Source organism: Sciurus vulgaris, assembly GCF_902686455.1.
Source record: "Sciurus vulgaris genome assembly, chromosome: 17".
Taxonomy (NCBI): domain Eukaryota; kingdom Metazoa; phylum Chordata; class Mammalia; order Rodentia; family Sciuridae; genus Sciurus; species Sciurus vulgaris.
This window is the reverse complement of record NC_136478.1, coordinates 60,968,667-60,988,979: the sequence shown is the minus strand read 5'-3', so window position 1 is coordinate 60,988,979 and position 20,313 is coordinate 60,968,667. Positions and strand designations below refer to the sequence as shown.

At 37.7% G+C, this 20,313-nt stretch overlaps 1 protein-coding gene across 1 annotated transcript in view; it reads left to right on the top strand.

Moving 5' to 3' along the window:
• SLC6A16 (solute carrier family 6 member 16) overlaps nt 1-12,384 on the top strand; it is a 37,452-nt gene extending 25,068 nt beyond the window's left edge. Inside the window, exons 10-14 of the mRNA XM_079118710.1 lie at nt 8,104-8,238; nt 8,579-8,780; nt 8,920-9,079; nt 11,125-11,287; nt 11,494-12,384. Of these exons, the coding sequence (XP_078974836.1) occupies nt 8,104-8,238; nt 8,579-8,780; nt 8,920-9,079; nt 11,125-11,287; nt 11,494-11,736 (903 nt within the window). The 3' untranslated portion in view covers nt 11,737-12,384. The remainder of the gene's footprint in view (nt 1-8,103; nt 8,239-8,578; nt 8,781-8,919; nt 9,080-11,124; nt 11,288-11,493) is intronic.
• Nucleotides 12,385-20,313: the final 7,929 nt, after the last annotated feature.

The window sequence follows — 20,313 nt, the reverse complement described above, 5'->3', positions numbered from 1 at the left end:
CTCAACTTACATGTGAACTTTTTTATCATGTATTTTAATTTCATATTTTTTTCTGGAACTTACATTGTTTTATTATGCAGAGTTTGATTAGATTTCCTACCTCCTATTTTACTATTTTCTTTTTAGTCTCTCTTGTAACCCAGGCCCTCCATTTATGACTTCCTTCTACTTGAAGAATATCCTTTCAGATTTTTCAGTGAGGGTCTGCTCATGAGAATTTCCTGTTTTTCTCTTTTGAAAATAAAATATCTTTGTTTCACTGTTTTGAAATCTGTTGTATCTACCTATAGATTGCTAGTGTGACAGGGCATTTTTACCCCAACATATTGAAGAGAGACCACTCTCTGAGAGCTTTAATTGTGGTTGTTGAGGATTTAGCTGTCAGTTGGAAGGAAGGTAACCTGTATTTTTACCTTTTAAGATTGTTCATTTGACTTTCTATAATTTCATTATAATGTATATAAGGGAGAATTCTTTTTATTTTCTTGAGTTCCTTTTGGCTTCTTGTATTTGTAGATTACTGTTTTTCATTTGCTTCAGAAATTCTTAGCCATTATTTGTTTACATTATTGCTTCTGTCTCATTAGTTCTCTCATGTTATTTATTAGACCTGTTCACCATACACACCAGGTCTCATAAACTGGCACTATTTTCTGTTTCCCTTACCTCTAACCCTAGTCAATCACTAATGTTTTCTAATACTATAGATTAGATATGTCATTAATACAGTAAATGGAATCATATTCTATTCTATGCATCCTCTTTTAAAATATTTTTTAGTTGTAGATGGACAGAATATCTTATTTATTTTTATGTTGTTCTGAAGATCAAACCCAGTACCCTGCTCTACCACTGAGCAACAGCCCCAGTCCCATATTCTATGCATTCTTTTTTTTCCCCCCCAGTACTGGGGATTGAACTCAGGGGCACTTGACCAGTGAGCCTCATCCCCACCCCTGTTTTGTATTTTATTTAGAGACAGGTTCTCACTGAGTTGCTTAGCACCTTGCTTTTGCTGAGGCTGAACAAAGTATTCCAAAAGATTTTGAACTCGTGATCCTCCTGCCTCAGCCTCCTGAGCTGCTAGGATTACAGGCATGTGCCACCACGCTCTGCTGTATGCATTCTTTTTTTTGTTGTTGTCGTCATATAAATTAACTCATTTATTATAGGCCAGGGATGTCTCAAATGGTAGAAAGTGCCAGTTCCCTCAGCCTTCTGACTGCAGGCTTGACTGTGATGGCAGAAGTGGTGGTGTAGGTCCAGGCACCACCAGCCAGTGTTTTCATGCAGGAACCACAGTGCCAGATCCCCACAGCCCGTCTCTTTATCTTGGTTTTGCCACAGAAGGAGCAAGTGTACTTGGCATGCTGGCTGATTTCAGTTTTCTTCACCATCTTCCCGAGGGAGGCACCAGAGCAGGCCCCTTATTTACTGAGATTCCAACCTTCTTAGTGTGTTTAGCCTAGTTTTCCAGAAACTCAACCTTATGAAACTGGGGTCCCGGACGACTTCTATGCATTCTTATATCTGACTTTTACTTAGCACAGTGTTTCATTTCTTTTTTATCTATATTACTGAATGTTTTAGAAGTTTGTTCCTTTTGGGGAGAGAGTTCTGGGGATTGAACCCAGGGGCACTTTATCACTGAGCTATATCCCCAGTCCTTTTTATTTTTTATTTCGAGACAGGGCCTTGTTAAGTTGCAGAGGCTGGCCTCAAATTTGTAGTTCTGCTTCAACCTCCCCATTTGCTGGGATTTCAGGCATGTGCCACAGTGGTTTAAACTTGTTTCTTTCTGCTAATTTTAGTATATTGAAGTACAATAGATTTGTGTGTACGGATCTTGCTAGACTCATTTATTGATTCTTGTAACTTGAAGTTTTCATACATACATGATCATGCTTGGCAAAAGAAAAAAAAACTTCTTTCTAATCTTTTAAAAATTATTTAAATTAAATTTTGCTTTATAGGATTGGCTATAATCTCCAAGTCTGTTAGATAAGAGTAGGAGTAGGATATGTTTGCATTTTGCTATTCTCAGAGGGAAGTACCTGTACGTGTATTGTTGAAATTCCCCCTAGGTATCTTTTATCAGGTTGAAGAACTTCCATTCTGTTCCTAGTTTTCTGTGAATTTTTATGAATCTGTGCTGAGATTTGGTTACATTTTTATTACATAATTATTGAAACGATTGTATATCCAACCATGATTTTCTTGTTTAGATATCTATCACCATAATATTCTTATCACCTTAAGTACATCCCATAAATTTTGATACAAAATAAGTATTAGCTGGATGCAGTGGCACACACCCAGTGGCTCTGGAGGCTGAGGCAGGAGGATTGCAAGTTCAAAGCCAGCCTCAGCAACTTAGTGAGGTCCTAAGCAACTCAGTGAGACCCTGTTTCTAAATAAAATACAAAATAGGGCTGGGAATGTGGCTTAGTGGTCAAGTGCCCCTGAGTTCAGTCCATGGAACCACACACACAAAAATAAGCAAAATAAGTACTTTTTTCTTCTAATTTCTTCTTTGCCCTTTGGTTATTTAGAAGTATTTTAAAATTTTTCCCAGTATTTGGGTTTTAACTCTTTTGTTGTTATAAATGATTTAAAATTCAGTGCCATTATTACTGGGTATGATGGTGCATACCTGTAATCCCAGCCACTTGGGGCTAAGACAGAATAACAAGTTTAAGGCCAGCCTCACCAACTTAGTGAGGCCCTAAGCAACCTGGTGAGACCCTGTCTCAAAGTAAGATAAGATAAAATATTATAAGATAAAAGACTAGGGAATGTAGCTAAGTGGTAAAGCACCCGAGTTCAACTCCAGTTGTTGTTGTTCTTCATCATCATCATCATCATATTGATGTTATTACAGAAAATAGTTACAATTCCTTTATTTTACTTTATGACTCAGTGTATTGTCTATCTTGGGGAATATTCCATGAGTACTTTAGAAGAACATACATCCTGCAATTGTTGGATGGAGTGTCCTATAAATGCCAGTTAGATCAATATTTTTGATGTTTGTTGTTTAAGTCCATGTATGGAATATTTTGTCTACTTGTCCTTTCAGTTACTGAAAGAAGAGTGTCGACACCCAACTATCAATGTGGATTTGTCTCTTTTTTTTCTTTCTCTGTTCTGTCCATTTTTGCTTTACTGATTTGAATCTCCGTTACTGTTATATACACATTGGAATTGTTATATCTTTATGACAGATGATTGACCTGTTTTGTCCTGTTTTTGCTTATGGAATATCTCTCTCTTCATCCTTGGTGTTTATTGTTTGAAGTCTACTTTGTCTGAATATAACCACTTATTTGTGATTACTTGTGATTTGTGTTTGTGTGGCATATATTTTCCATTCCATTTACTTTTTTTTATTTTTTATTTTTTTGGCAGTGCTGGTAACATTCTCAGGCTGCTATTAAGACTCTTTCTTCTGTACTGTTTTTCAGAAATTTTACTATCATATGTCTTGTTTCATTTTTCTTTCTGTTTATCCTGGGGATGGAACCTAGGGCCTCATACATGCCAGGCAAGTGCTTTACCACTGAACTACATCCCCAGCCTTCCATTCCATTTGCTTTTAATCCATCCATCCATAGTTAGAATGTGTTCTTACAGCCAGCATAGTTGTTTCTTACTTTTTTTTTTTTGCGGTGCTGGGGCTTGAACCCAGGGCCTTGTGCTTGTGAGACAAGCACTCTATCAACTGAGCTATCTCCCCAGCCCTGTTTCTTACTTTTAAAAATCAGTATGATAATTGAATGCTTAGGTAATTTTTATTTATTTTAATTATCAGTAAGATTGGTTATATGCTTCCCCTCTTGCTGCTACTTTTCTTTTGTCCCATCTCTCCTTTGTTACGTTATTCTTCGTTTCCTAAATAGATTGAGGATTTTTGTTTCTTTTTTCTTTCTTTTTTGCAGCACTTGAGTCTAGCGCCTCATGCATGCTAGACTAGGCAATTGTTCTACCACTGACCTATGTTCCCAGTCCTTATTTTAACTTTCAGATTCCTTTTAATATTTGTTCTTGGTTTATTTACTACACCTCTTTGTTTTATGTGTTTAGTGGTTGCTATAGAGTTTGCAGTACACTTCTTTAACACATCAGAGACTTATTTAAGGTAATTTCATATAGAATTTAAGATGATTATGACAATATACATTCACTCCCTCTCGTACTTTCTATTATCGTTGCTGTACATTTTTCTTCTCAGAACATTATAAATATAATGCATTATTTTTGCTTTAAATAATGTATTTTAAATAAAAATTTTAAATGAGAAAAATGTCTCATATTTACCCAAATATTTACCATTTATGGCAGTATTCATTTCTTTGTGTAGATTCAAGTTTCCATCTGTATCTTCCTTTCTAAGAACTTTAAGACTTTCTGTAGTGAAGGTCTACTGACAGTGAACTCTCAACTTGAGTGTATCTGAAAAGTATCTGAAAGTCTTTACTTTGTTTTCAGTTATAAAAATATATTCTTTTTTTCTGTTTTTTTCTTTTGTTGGGGGGGGGGGGGACTGGAAATTTAACCCAGAGGTGTTTAATCACTGAGCCACATCCTCAACTTTTTTTTTTTTCTTCTTTTTGAGACAGGGTCTTGCCAAGTTGCTCAGGCTGGTCTTGAACTTTTGATCCTCTTCTTAACCTCTGGAGCTGCTGGGTTTACAGGTGTGTACCATTATGCTGAGCTTAAAAAATACAATCTTATGAATATTTGAAGTATTCAGTTATGAAAGACTATTTCAGTGTAGAATTTTGGTTTGACAGTTTTTCCATTTCATCACTGTAATGATAGATATAATTTCTTGTCTTAGTGCTTTGTTTCCGAATGCTTTCCTTTAGACATTCCCTTCTTTGTTGTACTCTAAGGTAAACATTCTCAGGCTGCTATTAAGACTCTTTTTTTTGTACTGTTTTTCAGAAATTTTACTATCATATGTCTTGTTTCATTTTTCTTTCTGTTTATCCTGCTTGGGATTTATTGAGCTTCTTGTAAACTGGGGATTTACAGTCTTCATCAATTTAGGAAATTTCAAATCAGTATTTTTTTTTCCAAATATTTTTATCCTATCCTTTTCTGGGAATCCAGCTAAACTTATTTTAGAATGCTTGTGATTTTTACACAGGTATCTGTCCTCTTTTTTTCATTATTTTTTGATCTCCATATTGCCTTTTGGACCATTTCTACTATTATTTTTTTCTTTTTTTTGGTACCATGGATTGAACCCAGAGGCACTTAACCCAGAGACACATCCCAGCTCTTTTTTGTATTTTGAGACAAGGTCTCACTAAATTGATTAGGGCCTTGCTAAGTTGCTGTTACTATTTCTTCGAGTTCATTGATCCTTTTCTTCTTTGGTATCTAATCTGTTAATCTCATCTGGAGAATTTTGCATTTCAGATATTGTATTTTAGTTTATAGAACTTATATAGGTTCTCATATCTTCAGTTTCTTTACTTATTAGTTTGATGTTCTTCTTTAAATGCCTTAACATAGTTTTAATATCCTTGACTGCTGATGCCATCATCTCTCATTTATTAGTCTGTTATTCACTGATTTTTTTCTCTTGATAATGAATTACATTTTCTTCCTTCTTAATTTGTTTATTAACTTTTGCCTGAAGAATGAACTTTGTGAATTTTACATTTATGAGTGTCTGATTTTTATCACCTTCCTTTAATGAGTGTTGAACTTTGTTCTAGCAGGTAACATTACTTAAGATACATTTTGATTTTTTTTTTTTTTTTTTTTTTGAGATAGAGTTACCCTGTGTTATCCAGGCTGACCTCAAACTTCTGGACTGAAGCACTCCTCCCACCTCAGCCTCTATAGTAGTTGGAACTACGGGTGCATATCACCATGCCTGAATGATCCTTTTGAGGCTGGTTTTTAAGTTTCATTAAAGTGGATCTAGAGATGACTTTTTTCCCCCCCAGGTAGCTCAGTTCTACTGCTAAGACTTGGCCCTTCTGGGATTTCTACAGAATAACTCACTTAGAACTTGGATGTTCTCCATTTACTCTTTACATGCCCTTGGGGATGTTCACCCTATACACATACATCTTAATATTCAGCAAAGACTCAAGAAGACGTCTTTGAAAATTTCTGAAATATTTCCTCATAGCTATATCTCCTCCAGAATTCTTGCCTGCACCTTCCAGCTGGTTTGGCCTCCCTGTACACCATCATTGTCTTCTCACTGAGACCACCGTGCTTTTCTTGCAATCTTTTTAAAAATTGCTTTTTTAGATGTAGATAGACCTTTATTTTATTCATTTATTTATATGTGGTGCTGAGAATCAAACCCAGTACCTCACACATGCTAGGCAAGCGCTCTACCACTGAGCCACAGTTGCAGCTTTTTCCTTGCAATCTTGCTTCCTGTTCTGCCATCTGACTAGAATCTGACTAGAATGTGCCATCAGGCAGAAAACTAGGGTAATTGTATGACACATGTCAGTCAATTGCTTTTTTATTTCAGGAATCAAAGTCCTGCTATGTGTCTGTTATCTGAGATCTATAAATAGTTATTTTTGTTTAACTGTTGAGTTGTTTACAATGGTAGGGTAAATCAGGTCCCTGTTACTCCATTGTGACTGAAAGTAATGATAACCACTGAATTTTGCATTACAGTTATTTTATTTCAAGAGGTTCTGTTTAGTTTTTAAAAATCTTCATGATAAATTTATAGTTTCTTATTTTCTAAAAAGATTTTCTATTTGTTAATATAGTTTTAATATAATCCTTGATAATTCTAACATTTGGAAGTTATCATAGATCTTATCTTTACTGCCTTGTTCCTGGTGGTTATTGCTCAAAGTGTTTTGTTTTTCTGTATCTGGTTGTCTTGGACTGTGTTCTTCTTATTTGTTTATCTTGGAGGACCACTGTAGAAATTTTTAAAGGCCTAGGATCGAGTCATATTCTTCCAGAAAGATTTTTCCTTCTACTTGATGTGTGTAGGGGCATTGGAAAGGGACTGCTTGAAACTCAGTTCTTGGGTTTAGCTTTGGTGATAATCAAGGCAAACATTGGGCTTCAAATTTAACAATTCAGAAACTAAAAATTTCCCCTTGTTTTGCTCATTTCTGAAACAACTTTCCTTGCATTCCCTGTTGTGTGGAAGGACTGGCTGCAAGCTCCTAGGTCATTTTTATACTGAAGGTGTAACCCTTTGGATTTAAGAGGGATTTTCTGATTTGGGCAGGCTCTGGCATTTGATATCTGGTTTCTATGCCCCCCTTTTATATCTAAAAGGTCATGAAAGTGGAAAATGCAGGTACAGTTTCATGTATTTAGCATATGCCTTCAGGATAAAATGTCTGAAAATGTCTTTGGAAGTCCTTCTGCTCTTTTCTGTACTTCAGTTTTTATCTGACAATTTCTTATTATCCTGTCAAAAAAAATTTTTTTTTGGTACCTGGGATTGAACCTAGGGGCACTTACCACTGAGCCACACCCCCAGCCCTTCTTTTATTTTTTATTTTGATACTGGGTCTCTTTAAGTTCTTAGGGCCTTTCTAAGTTGCTGAGGATTACTTTGAATTTGAGATCCTCCTATCTATCCTTCTGAGCTGCTGGGATTTACAGGCACGTGCCAACACATCTGGCTGTCAACATTTTCTTTTATTATTTTAAGAAGATTAAAAATATTTTGCATCCTTCCTTTTGGGGTATACTGAAGGTTCAAACCAGGGGCACTTTACCACTGAGTCACATTCCCAGCCCTTTATTTTTTTTTATTTTGAGACAGAATCTCACTAAGTCACTGAGGTTAGACTTGAACTTGAGAGCCTACTGCCTCACAGCCTGGGATGTACTCTGGTCAAAATTCTTCAGACTCACACAAACTAATTCATGGCTGTGAAGTTGGGTGCCTTTTGGTTTCACCCCAGACTCTACCTTGCCTAGATCAGTAATGCTAGGCTAGTGAATACCTTTCTCATCTGGAGGACAAGGGAAAAGGGAAGTTCCATCTCCTAAGGGGCCAAAGGATTCTATTTGATTCAATCCCCTATCCTTAGGAATGTGGAAACACTCATAAAGCTGATAAAACTGGGGAAATTGCCTCCTGAGGCTTCTCCCCCTGCTGATCTGCGGGATAACCCAGCCTCCATCTATAACACCTGGCTCAACAGCCTTCCCCAGGATGTCAAGAACATGGTCCTCAGCTATGTACCTGAGTGCAACATCAAGGATCAGTTTTTGCAGGTCAGTAGAGATATTTGAAGGCATGGCATATGTTCTTCAAAGCCTTCTGCACAGCAGAATTTCAGCTTTTATTAACACCAGAAAAAAAAAAAAAACCCAGAAGCACCAAGATAACCTGCAGCCCTGTTAATGCAAAGAACTATGGCTCACAAACACTTGTCTATCGGTAATGCTAGGTGGATTGGTTTTCCATGTTAGAGGGTTAGCTTGGAGATCTGATTTTCTCAGTGATTCAGGGATTTCAGGCAGTTTTCCAGAAAAGGCAGAACATATCTTTCTCTATTTTTATGGTCACTGTTAAGTTCAAGGACACTAACTTCTGCCCTTTTTCTCCTTGCAGATTAATGAGAACCAGAACTTTGCGTTTGTGGCCTTTGCTGAATACACATCATTTCTTCCCTGGTCTGCCTTTTGGTCTCTCCTCTTCTTCCTGTTCTTGCTGTTTCGGGAGCTGGGTGTCATGGTAGGATTCATGCAGGGCATCATTATCCCACTCCAGGACACCTTTTCTTCCCTCAGAAAACATACAACACTGCTCACAGGTACTCTGACCTATGTTCCTATTCCCACCCATGACCCTGACTCCATTGAGACTTATCCAGTCCTGGTCTATGACCACCTTTTAGCCCTTGTCATCTAGCAAGACCTTTGATCTTGATTTAGACCCCATGTTTCCTCCAGTGGGTATCTCTATGCTCCTGTACCTGTGTGGCCTCTTCTTCACTCGACCTCCAGGCATCTACTTCATGAGACTGCTGAGTGAATACTGGACAGTTCTCCCCATCTTCTTCATCGTCATATGTGAAAACATTACTGTAGCCTGGGCTTATGAGGCCACCAGGTGATGTCCTAGCCCTAGACTCCTATATAGTGTGGGTCTGTAGGGAAGGTGGACCCCCTTCTGGTTGCCTTTGCTCTCACCCAACTAGAGTGACATAGGGATCCTTAATTTCAGGGTCTTCTGAGAAATTGTTCATTTTTTCATTTAACATATCTTTTGAGTCCTTCATGTGCATCAGACACTGTTTTAGTTACCAGGGATACACATTGAATAAAACAAACTTCCCTGTCCTCACAGAACTTACATTCTAGTGCTATCTAGTATTATCTAGATAATCAAAGGATAATCAAAGGATAAGGTAAGATGATCCAGAGTAGGAATGCATGTGAGCACAAATTCAGATAGGACTGCAGGGAACACCTTTCCCTTTCCTGCAATGTAAGATGACATGTGAGTAGACTCCTGAGTGAAATGAGGGTAGGAACCATGACAAGGTTTTGAGAAAGAGTATTCCAGGCAGGGAAACAATAAATACCAAGGCCTGAGGAAGCATCATGCTTCAAGTTTTTGTGGAAAAGGAGGTCAGAGAGGCTAGAATAGAATGTTAAGAGATGAGACCAGCGAGGTAACAGGAGCAAGATCATGAGGACCTTGTAAGCTATGACAGGACTTGCCATTTTATGCAGAATAAAATATGAAGCATTGGAAGGCGTTGAGTAGGGCACTAACATTATTAGATTTATTTTTTAAAAAGAGATCTATGACTGGGTGTGGTGGTATACACCTATAATCCCAGCAACTTGGGAGGCTGAGGCAGGAAGATTGCAAAGTTCAAGACCAACCTCAGCAACTTAGTGAGGTCCTAAGCAACTTAGGAAGATCCTGTCTCAAAATAAATAAATAAAAAGAACTGAGAATGTGACTCAGTGGTTAATTGCCTCTGGGTTTAATCCCTGGTACCAAAACTTAAAAACTAAAAGTAAATAAAATGATATCTATAATGTGTGGAGGAGGATAGACTGAATAATCAAGTGAAAACAAGGAAAAGAACTGGGAGCTATGTAATAGTCCAAGTAAGAACTAACAATGGCTGGGTTAGGGTGCTAAAGGTATAGTTTGAGAGAAGTGGTCTGATTTTGGAAGGTAAAGCTACAGGGAAAGGGGACAAGATAATCAGGGACTGGGGCCTAGAAGACATAACTATGGGATGGAAGAGAAGAACAGTCGAAACAAAGTACAAGGGACTCCTGAGGCTGACACGTGGAACCTTGAAGTGCAAGGTTTGGGAATGACATTTGCCGATGATAGTAATTCTTGGAGTTAGTTCACTCACTTATTAACTCATTCAACAAATATTCCTTGAGACAGAAAAGCATTGTACCAGGATATAAATGAATGAGGTTGAGCTCCTCTTCTCAAAGAGCACAGAGACCAAAGGGGATATAAACAGACAATTCCAGTAGGAGTTGTTAAGTCCACAGTGGAGGTAACTGGAAGCACTCTTTAAAGAGTGTAGGTGGTTTTAAGTCTTAAGGAAAACTGGAGACTTAGGAAAGGTGTTCTAGAAGGGAGGATGCTTGAGCAGAGTCTGAATAGATGAATAGGCAGAGAAAGGAAGATTGGCATTCTAGGCCAAAGGGCCTTACCTGTATATTTATTGAGATTGAGAGTATATACTAAAGGAGGCTAGCTTTGTTACTAGAAGAAACTAGGGTAAGTTCTCTTAAGGGCCAATTGTTTCATTAATTTTTTTTTTTTTTTTTTTTTTTTTTTTTTTTTTTTGTTTGTGTTGTTCATTTCTGGGTATCCAGCATCTAGAAGATTTTCTGGCACATATTTGTGGGGTAAATGAAAGGGATGTGGCTTTTATCCTGGTAGGACATGGAAGTTGCTTGAACAGTAGAGGGGTGTTTGAAAAGTTCTTGGTTTGGGATGGAGGACAGATACTTCTTAGAGGACAAAAGAGGATGAGATTTGAAATAAGCAGGGGATTAGAAGTGGGATAGAATATTTGAAATACGCTAAAGTTGGGCTGGCCTTGCCCCCATGGTGGAGGAAGGCCTGACTGGGCCACCACCCTTTTTTTCTTTTTTGTTCTTCCACAGGTTCCTTGCAGACATGGCTGTCCTGTTGGGCTTCCCCATTCCCTCCATCTGCGGTAGGCTGTGGTGCTATGTTTCTCCAGTTGTGCTGCTAATCCTGTTTGTGACCACCCTGGTTGACCTCAGTATGAAGTCTATGACCTACATGGCCTGGGACTCAGTTGGTGTGAGCCTCCCTCCCCAGACCCAGGAGCCCCAGGGAGTGGGGCCAGATTTTTAGTCCCCTCTTGACTGAAGGACCTGGTCATCACATTCTACTCCCTGAGGACTCATTAGTCTTCTGCCTTGGTTCCCTTTCCACCTTTCCCCGCCACATTTCTTTTCACTTCTGGGAACTTTGATATCCTAAACCCCTTTCCTATCTCTCCACAGTCAAAAGAAGTGCTTCGACAATACCCATCATGGGGACTATTCTTGGTCATCATCCTTTTTCTCATTGTCATCCTCCCAGTCCCTACATACTTTGTATACTGTCTCACCAGTGGGATTCCCTTCAAGTACAAGAGTAAGGACAGGCTTGTGGTATTCTCCAAATCTCCACCCCTAAGTGACAAACCAATGCCCAGTGAAAAGGTACAAAAGGAGGAAATTCTACAAGATGGTGAAACAAAGTGATGATCAACTCATCTTCTCACTTCCTGTGTTCATTTAGCCTGGCATCACATGTCTTTCAAAATAGATAATTACAGGCAACTCTTCATGACATTTTGCTACTGTCAATGTCCATGGGGGAGGGGCATTATTTGAGAGGCAAATGTGGCCTGGCTTTGTAGCTCCTCTTCTGGGTCCCATCTTCTCTGGTTACCACTGTCATTGTGTTTTTCCCAGCCCCTTCTTCGACACACACACACACACCCATGCATAATTCATATACACTATTGGCTTTGCCTGCTAAACCTGCTGCTTCTGGTTTGCTGGTCTCGGGAATGAAGATGGAAGAGTAGTACTGTTGGTCAATAAATAAGTCCATTGGAACTCCCAAGTGCTGAGTGTGAGATTTTGTTTTTCTATAGATGTTTCAGGTGTTCGGTCTTCCCTTCATAACGCCTCCATTCTTTCTAGAGCTAAATGTTTAGCCCCACATTCCTGCCCTCCCCTTTCCCTGGCAAATCCAGCTGCTAGATTACAAAACTTGCCTTATCCAGTGTCTTGTCTTTAGTCAAGGAAAACCTGGGAAGTAATGGCTTCAACAAAGATGGGAAAGGTATTAATACTCTTGCTACTGAGAATGGCAATCCTATCACAGTTCTGAAACTCATTTATTTGTTTATTAGCACCAGGGATTGAACTCAGGGTGCTTAAACACTGAGCCACATCCCCAGTCGATTTTTTATTTTGAGACATGTTTCACTAAATTGTTTAGGGCCTTGCTAAGTTGCTGAGGCTGGTCTTGAACTTGTGATCCTTCTGCCTAAGCCTCCCAAGCTGCTGGGATTATAGGTGTGTCCCACTGTGCCTACCCTAAAACTTATTTTTAAAAAGTTTGTACCAGGGGTTCCAACACTGTTGTATCTAGGTGCATCTGTAAGTCAGTGCACGCTTTGGGGAACGACTAAGTTGTATTGCTGAGCCCACCAAGGATCTCATAGTTACTTAATAAGAGTCATCACTGATGGTTTTACCATGGGGATAAGTCAGATGAATTTGCCTAGCAGATGATAACTGGGTGGGTCTACTGGAACTTGTGCGAGGGACTCTGTAGCTAAAGTACTTCCAAAAGGAGACTGAACCAGAGACTGGGGATGGGAGCTATGGGTAGAGGTAACTGGGATTCCCAGAGATCCAGGAAGTAGATTTCCCTCAAATGCTTAAAGATCCCATGATTTTGGGTTGCTCAGGATCCACAGGTAAGTTTCTGAAGGAAACGAAGACAGCTCCAACCATTGTCCGGTGGGACTCTAGTGTGGGCCCAGTATGTACAAGGAGAGGGTATTAGAAGTCTCTAGATCTCTTAAGTTTCAATGTCAAGTTGAAGATGGGAGGGCTGGAGGGTATGTGAACTTCTGCGTCCCCATCCGTAGGTTCCTATAGCTTGTAGCCCCGCCCCCATTTCATCCCCTCCCCCATTTCATCCCCTCCCCCTTGAATCCAAACGTCCTGTGTGCTTGGAGACTCGTGCTATTGAGTCGGGTAAGGTGGGGATGGGACAGAGAAGGCAGTGGTGACCTCCTAGTCACATACTCTGGGCCTTCAGCGTCCTTCCTTTTGGGAAACTAGGCACTCCTCCCCTTTTCTGCCCCACCCATATCCATTTCCAGCTTTGGGGATGGAACCTTTAGGAGCGGTATTAAAAAGTAGGGGTTTACCGGATAAAACAATCAGTGTAGAATGAAGACCTCGATGTAAGTGTCTCTTCCACTGAATTTTTCTTTCCTCAAAGCATGTGTTCATTGTCTTTTGGCACCTAACCACAGGCTGTCTGGGAATATCCCACATTGCTATAGGGCATACTGATTGAGTGATAGGAAGGCAGATTTCCACCACAGGTACCTCTCTGTATAGCTCTGGGGATCCACATTGTCTACAGTTGGTTTCTTGTACCCTGAGTTGATTAGAGGATTTTCTTTGGGATCACATGGAATCTCTAGCCTTGTTAAGCAAGATGGAGCCAAAGCCTTTGGTTGGGTGTTATTACACGTCTTCACTTTATTCACACACTGGTATTATCATCCTTAATTTTCATTAGGGGCCCTAGCAGAAAGAGGGGGGTCACACACAGTGAGTCAGGGATAGAGCCTGACAAGAATTGGTATATTCTGTCTTCCCTTTTTATTTTGAAAATTTCCATTACATGAAAAAGAATAACAACAAATTTCTACGTTCTCATCACCCAGCTTCAATAATAAACAACTCATTACCAATCTGTTTTCATCTTTCCTCTATCCACTGTATGTCTCCCCATTATTTTGAAGCAAATTCCAAATTAATCATTTTGTCTATAGATATTTCAGTATGTATCTAAAAATTAAGAACATTTTTAAAAATCCACAAAACTATTATCACACCCAAAATAACAGCAATTATTTAATGTTGTCAAATATTACCTCAGCAGTATTTGGGTTTTCCTGTCTCATAATTTTTTTCTGGTTAAACTATTTTTTTAACAGCCTTATTAAGATAATTCACACATCACACTACCCATTAAAGTATACAGTCCTATAGCTTTCAGTGTATTCATTGAGAGTTGTGCATTCAGAACTACAGCCAATGTTAATACATTTTCATTACCCCCAAAATAAACTACATCTTTTAGCTATTACCCTCCCATACTTCTTCAGCTTCTTTTCCCTGCCCCAACTTTAGGCAATCACTAATTTCTATCTCTACATAGATTTACCTAACTTATCAGGATATTTCATGTAAATTAATATATATAATATTTAGTCCTTTGTGACTGGCTTCTTTCCCTTAGCACAGTATTTTCAGTTTATTTGTATTGTAGCATGTATCAGTGCTTCATTTCCTTTTATTGCTGAATTCCACTATATGGGTATGCCATATTACTTATCCTTTTATAAATTAATGGATATTTTGTGTTATTTCTCTTTTCAGCTATAATGAATAACATTGCTATGTATGTTCATGTAAGAGTTTTTGTGTGGACATATTATTTCTTTGGGGTATATACTTAGGAGTGGAATTGCTGGATCATGTGGCAGCTCTTTTTTTTTTTTAACTGTTTGAAGAAGTATCTCATTTTTAAAAAGTCTGTTTGAATCAGCATCCAAATAAAGTTCATGTGGTTCTATATCTTTTAAGACCCTTTTTATCTATAGGTACCCCCCTCTTTTTTTCCCCCTTGTAATATATTGGTTGCTAAAACTGGATTATTTGTTCTTTAGAATTTCCAACCATCTAGGTTTTGCTTATCTTCTCTGTGTGAGGCATTTAGCATATTCTTCTGTCCCTTGTTGTATTTTTTATAAATTAGTAGTTAAATCCAGAAGTTGATTAGTCTTATGTCTAGTGTTCTGACAAGAATATTTCCTGATTGGTTTTATGTACTTTTTTTTTGTACCGTGGATTGAACTCAGGGGCATTCAACCACTGAGCCACATCCCCTGCCCTATTTTGTATTTAATTTAGAGACAAGGTCTCACTGATTTGTTTAGCACCTTGCTTTTGCTGAGGCTGGCTTTGAACTTGTGATCCTCCTGCCTCAGCCTCCCGAGCTGCTGGAATTATAGGTGTGTGCCACTGTGCCCCCTGGTTTTATGTATTTTAACAGAAGGCAAAAAATGTCTGACTGTCTCTGTCTCTGATATTGGCAGCCACTGATCATTGTCTAGCCCAATGTGTTTACTAGAGATGATATAGTGGTGGTACTCTTAAGTTTTTCATTCCTTGTTTTATATTACTGGTTGGAATACTTAGAGAAGAGAAACTTCTCATTAAACATTTGTTACCCTGGCATGCAGCCTGCACAGGAAAGGCATGAAATGTTGATTCTTTTCCTTTAGTTACCAGTTTAAAAAACTAGGTTTGTTGCCTGATACCATCCAAATATGATTAGTAAGATTTCCCTTTTTTTAGGATCTTTATGAGCTCAGAGATTTAAACATATTTGGTGTGTTTTGGTCCATTGCAGGTGTTCTGTTGATGCTCAAGTCATCTCATCTCTTGCCTATGGGAGTCTCTTCGCATTGATTCCTGAGTCCTTTTGACAAGTTTCCAGTAGTCTTTAATAATTTCTCTATTTTCTGACATAACTGTATGTTCCAGGATTAATTTATACATTTTGTACGCCAGATCTGAAATTATTTTTCCAAGGACACCTGGTTCCTTTTAGTGGGAAGTGGTAACTGGGAGAACACAGTTGTGTGCCTGAGGTATTCATTGCTACTATGTTGATCACTGTTTCTAAGCCTTTTCAATAAAGCTAGATAATACTTTTTCCCCTAAAATACAATGTATCATAAATTTATACTTTTTAGTTTCAAGTTCTGAACTACGAGGTTTTATTTAGTCTCTTCAATCTTACTTTTATGTATATTTTTCTCTGGTGGTTTGGACTTCTCATATTTCAGCTAGAAGTTAGTGCCCATAGCCTTCACTTTCATCATCCAAAACTGAACTTATCATTCTATCTTTATCTCCAAACCTGCATGTTCATCTGCGTTTTCACTTAAAGTGAGGGCAAGAGTTTTAATTTGGTGGACCTAGAACCTCGGCAGGAAAATTGAGGCAAAGATTTCAGCTTTAGGACTGTTTGTGGTTGGATTTGTGGAGATCTAAAGGGGAAGTACCCACAGGTACTCTTACTGATCAGGGGTCCCTGGGCTACTATGATTAATTTCCGATCTACCCACTTACTGACTTGTAATCTCTGTCTTGAGGGGCTTTTGTGGCCTAGTGGGAGAACAAAGCACTTAGAGAAAAACTAATATGTGTTTGACTAGTGTATTGATTTCCTTATTTTAGGTTGTCCTGTGACACTCTGCTAATCACTCTCTTCTTAGCCTTAGTTTGTGTCTACACATAGACATGGGGAAACAATTTCATAGATTTGCTAGGAAAGTTAAATTGATAATCCCAAGGGAATCATCCCAAGATAAAAGAACCGATATAGTTTTAGTGTGCTGAGACTATATAATTTTTCTCTAAATCTCCATATTTATTTAGATTTTATAAACAGAAATTATAACCCAAATATTACCCACTATCTGTTTTAAGTTGCTAGGGTTTAACTCATTCAGAATTATTATGTCTTCCTGGTGAATTAATAATCCATTTTACATCCCTCTTTATCCCTGGAAATTTTTCTTATTTGGAAATATGCCTTGTATGAAATTAATGAAACCATCTAGATTTCTTTTGACATTTGCATGGGATATATCTTTCTATACTTTAGCCTTTATGTGTGTGTGTTGGGAGAGTACCCTTTTTACTTATCTGTTTATTTTTTAGTGAGACCCTGTCTCTAAATTTTTTAAATACCTGATTTCAGATCCAGAGCACAAAATGTATAAATGTATAAATTAATGTGAGACAAGAGTCTCGTGGAGTTGCAGAGGCTGGCCTTGAACTTGGGATCATCCTGCCTCAGCCTTTTAAGTTCCTCGGATTACAGGGGTACACCACCATGCCCAGCAATACTTTAGTCATTTAAATAACTTTGTGAGATATAATTCACATGCCACAAAATTCATCTGTTTTAAGTGTACAGTTCAATATGCACTAATTATTTAAGCTACCTTTTCTTCTGCTATTCAGCAGTATGATAGGTCTGAGCATTTTTTTTTAAAGTTATCCAGCTTAGCACTTGATGAGCTTCTTAAATCTATAAATTTTTATCTTTTACCAAATTTGTGGAGTTTGGGGTATTTAATTATTTTTCTTCACCAGTCTCTCCTTGTTCATTCATGAGCTTTTGATACCATCCCGTAGGTCCCTTAAGTTCTGCTTTAATTTTTAATCTTTTTTTCTCTGCTGTTCAGATTGGATCATTTCTAATGATCTATTCAAGTTTTATCTAATGCATTTTTTATTTATAATATTGTATTTCTTAACTCTAAAATGTGCATTAAGTTATTTTTTAATAGCTCTTCTTTCTCTGCAGAAAATTTTTATTGTTCCAATAAATTCAAGAATTTTCACTTTTGATTCTTGGAAGATGGTCATGATAGTTACTTTAAAGCCTTTGTCTAATAATTTCATCATCTGAGTCATCTCAGGGTTGACATCTATTGATTAGCTTTACATTGGGAATTGGTCATATTTGTGTGTGTGTGTGTGTGTGTGTGTGTGTGTGTTTATTTAAAGTGAGGTGTAACTTTAGATTGTAATCTGAGAATTTTGAACATTATATTGTGAGATTTGGAATCCGTTAATATCCTCTGGAGAATGTTGACTTTTTGTTTATTTTTTGTTTTTGTTTTTGTTGTTTGGTTCCTGAGGATTGAACCCAAGAGTGCTTAACCACTGAGCCACATCCCCAGCACACACACATACACACACACACACACATAAAGTTTTTTTTTTTTTTTTTTTTTTTAATTTAGAGACAGGGTCTCCACTAAGTTGCTTAGGGACTTGCTAAATTGCTGAGACTGGCTTTAAACTTGAGATCCTCTTGCCTTAGCCTCCCAAGATGCTGGGATTATAGGTATGCACCATGGTGCCTGGCTGTTTAATAGTCATTCAAGCTGATCAGATTCAAGTGGCGAATTTTGTTGTTTTCCATGGGTGTTGGTTATGATATTAATTCAATTTTTAAAGCCTATGCTGTGCTGTTCGGGTTGGCACATGCTGCCCTGGTTTTAGTCTGTGACTTGGGCCATTTTATATCATAGTTTGGTTTTCAAAATCTTTGATGTGCTTCTTTGCATTTGTTCCATGTATGTGTAGTTCAAAGAAGAGCCTCAGAAATGAGAAGAAAGAATCAGGATTCCTTGCACACTCTTGGTGCATACAAGCTTCTTCTCCTGCTTTCGTGGCTCTTAAAAGGGAGTTTCTCCTGGAGATTCTGCTTTAGGTGCTTGTTTCACAGTCCCATGAGTTGGCTTATTCTTGTTTTGGAAGACAAAGGAGGAAAAAGATGTGAAACTCATCCCATTACAAGTCACTAGTCAGGTTTTGACTTAAATCTTCATTCTGACTACCATTGTTTACTTTTCAGAGACCTCAGATCATTGATTTTGGTCTTCTATTCAGAGATGAACAGTATTCAGTGGGAGAACTACTCTACATGTATTTCACTTATTTCATCTTGCCCAGCAACAGAAGTCTAGTGCATTATTCTTGGCAGTTTATTCTTTTATGTAAATTATAAAATTCTGTCAACTTTCATTAATAATCCTGTTGAGATTTTAAGTGAAATTGTATTGACTATATAAATCAACCTGGGAAAAAAATTTCGTCTTTAGAGTATTAAGTATTTTTCTCACAAACATGAAGATATTTCTGCATGTACTTAATGCAGAAATAACAATCATTTCATGAAGTTGAGCTTCTTTTCAGATGTTTATTGACCATTTGTGTGTGTTTAGAAATGTACCTGTTCAAGTTTTCTGTTCCCACTCTTCTACTTTTTAGTTTGTGTCCTTTTTCATTTTATTTGTAGTTGTTTCTGTTTTAAAATGTAGTTTTGGAAACAGCCCCTTTTTTGGTTATATATTTTATTAGTTCCTATTGCTGCTGAAACAAATGACCATACACTAAATGGCTTAAAGCAACATTAATTAATTATTTAACAGTTCTGGAGGTCAAAAGTCTGAAATCAGTTTCACTGGGCTAAAATTAAGGTGTTGGTTGGTTTGACCTCCATATGTAGCATCTAAGGAAAAATCCAGTTCCTAGCCCTTTGGCTTATTTAGGCCATCTCTTTCCTTAAATCATGGCCTTTCCTGCATGTTCAAAGCATGTCATTCCAACCTCTTCTGCCATCTTATCTCCTTTTCTGACTCTTAACTTTTCTATGTCCTTATTTCTCCTATGAGGGCCCTGAAACTACATTGAGCCCATCCAGATAATCCAGGAAAGTCTTCTCATTTTAAGACCATAATTCAACCACATTGCAGAGCCACATACTCACAGCTTCTGGAGATTAGGGTGTGGACTTAGTGGGGAATGGCCATTGTTCTGTCCATATATATGTTACACATATTTTCCACTACTCTGTGACTTGTCTGTTAATTAATGGTAACTTTTTATTGACAGACACAGATTTCTATTTTTAATTTAGGCCAATATGTCAAACTTTTCCTTTACCATTGAAAATTTTTGTATCCTATTTAAGAAATCTTTGCCTACCCCAAGTCATGCAGATATTTTCTTAGGTTTTTTTTCATATAAAAATTTTATTGTGAGGGAAGGGTGGGAAAAGGGTAGTTGGGTTTGATAAGTACACACTACATGCATATATGGCAATATAACACCAAACCCTATTAATATGTATAATTAATAAGTGTTAATACATTTAAAAATTTTTTATTGCTTTGTCTTTCACCTTTAGGCTTACAATCTACTCTGAGTAGCTTTTAATATGTGAATTTTGGGGAGGCCATGTTCTTTTATTTCTATATAGATATCTAATTACCCTGACAGTCATTTATTGAAAAGAATGTCCTTTCTCCACAACTCTGCAGTGCCATCTTTGTTGTAAATCAGGTATTCATATATATATGTGAGTATGTTTCTAAATTCCCCCAGAGGTATTCAGTAGAGCTGTCTGTGATGATGGAAATGTTCTCT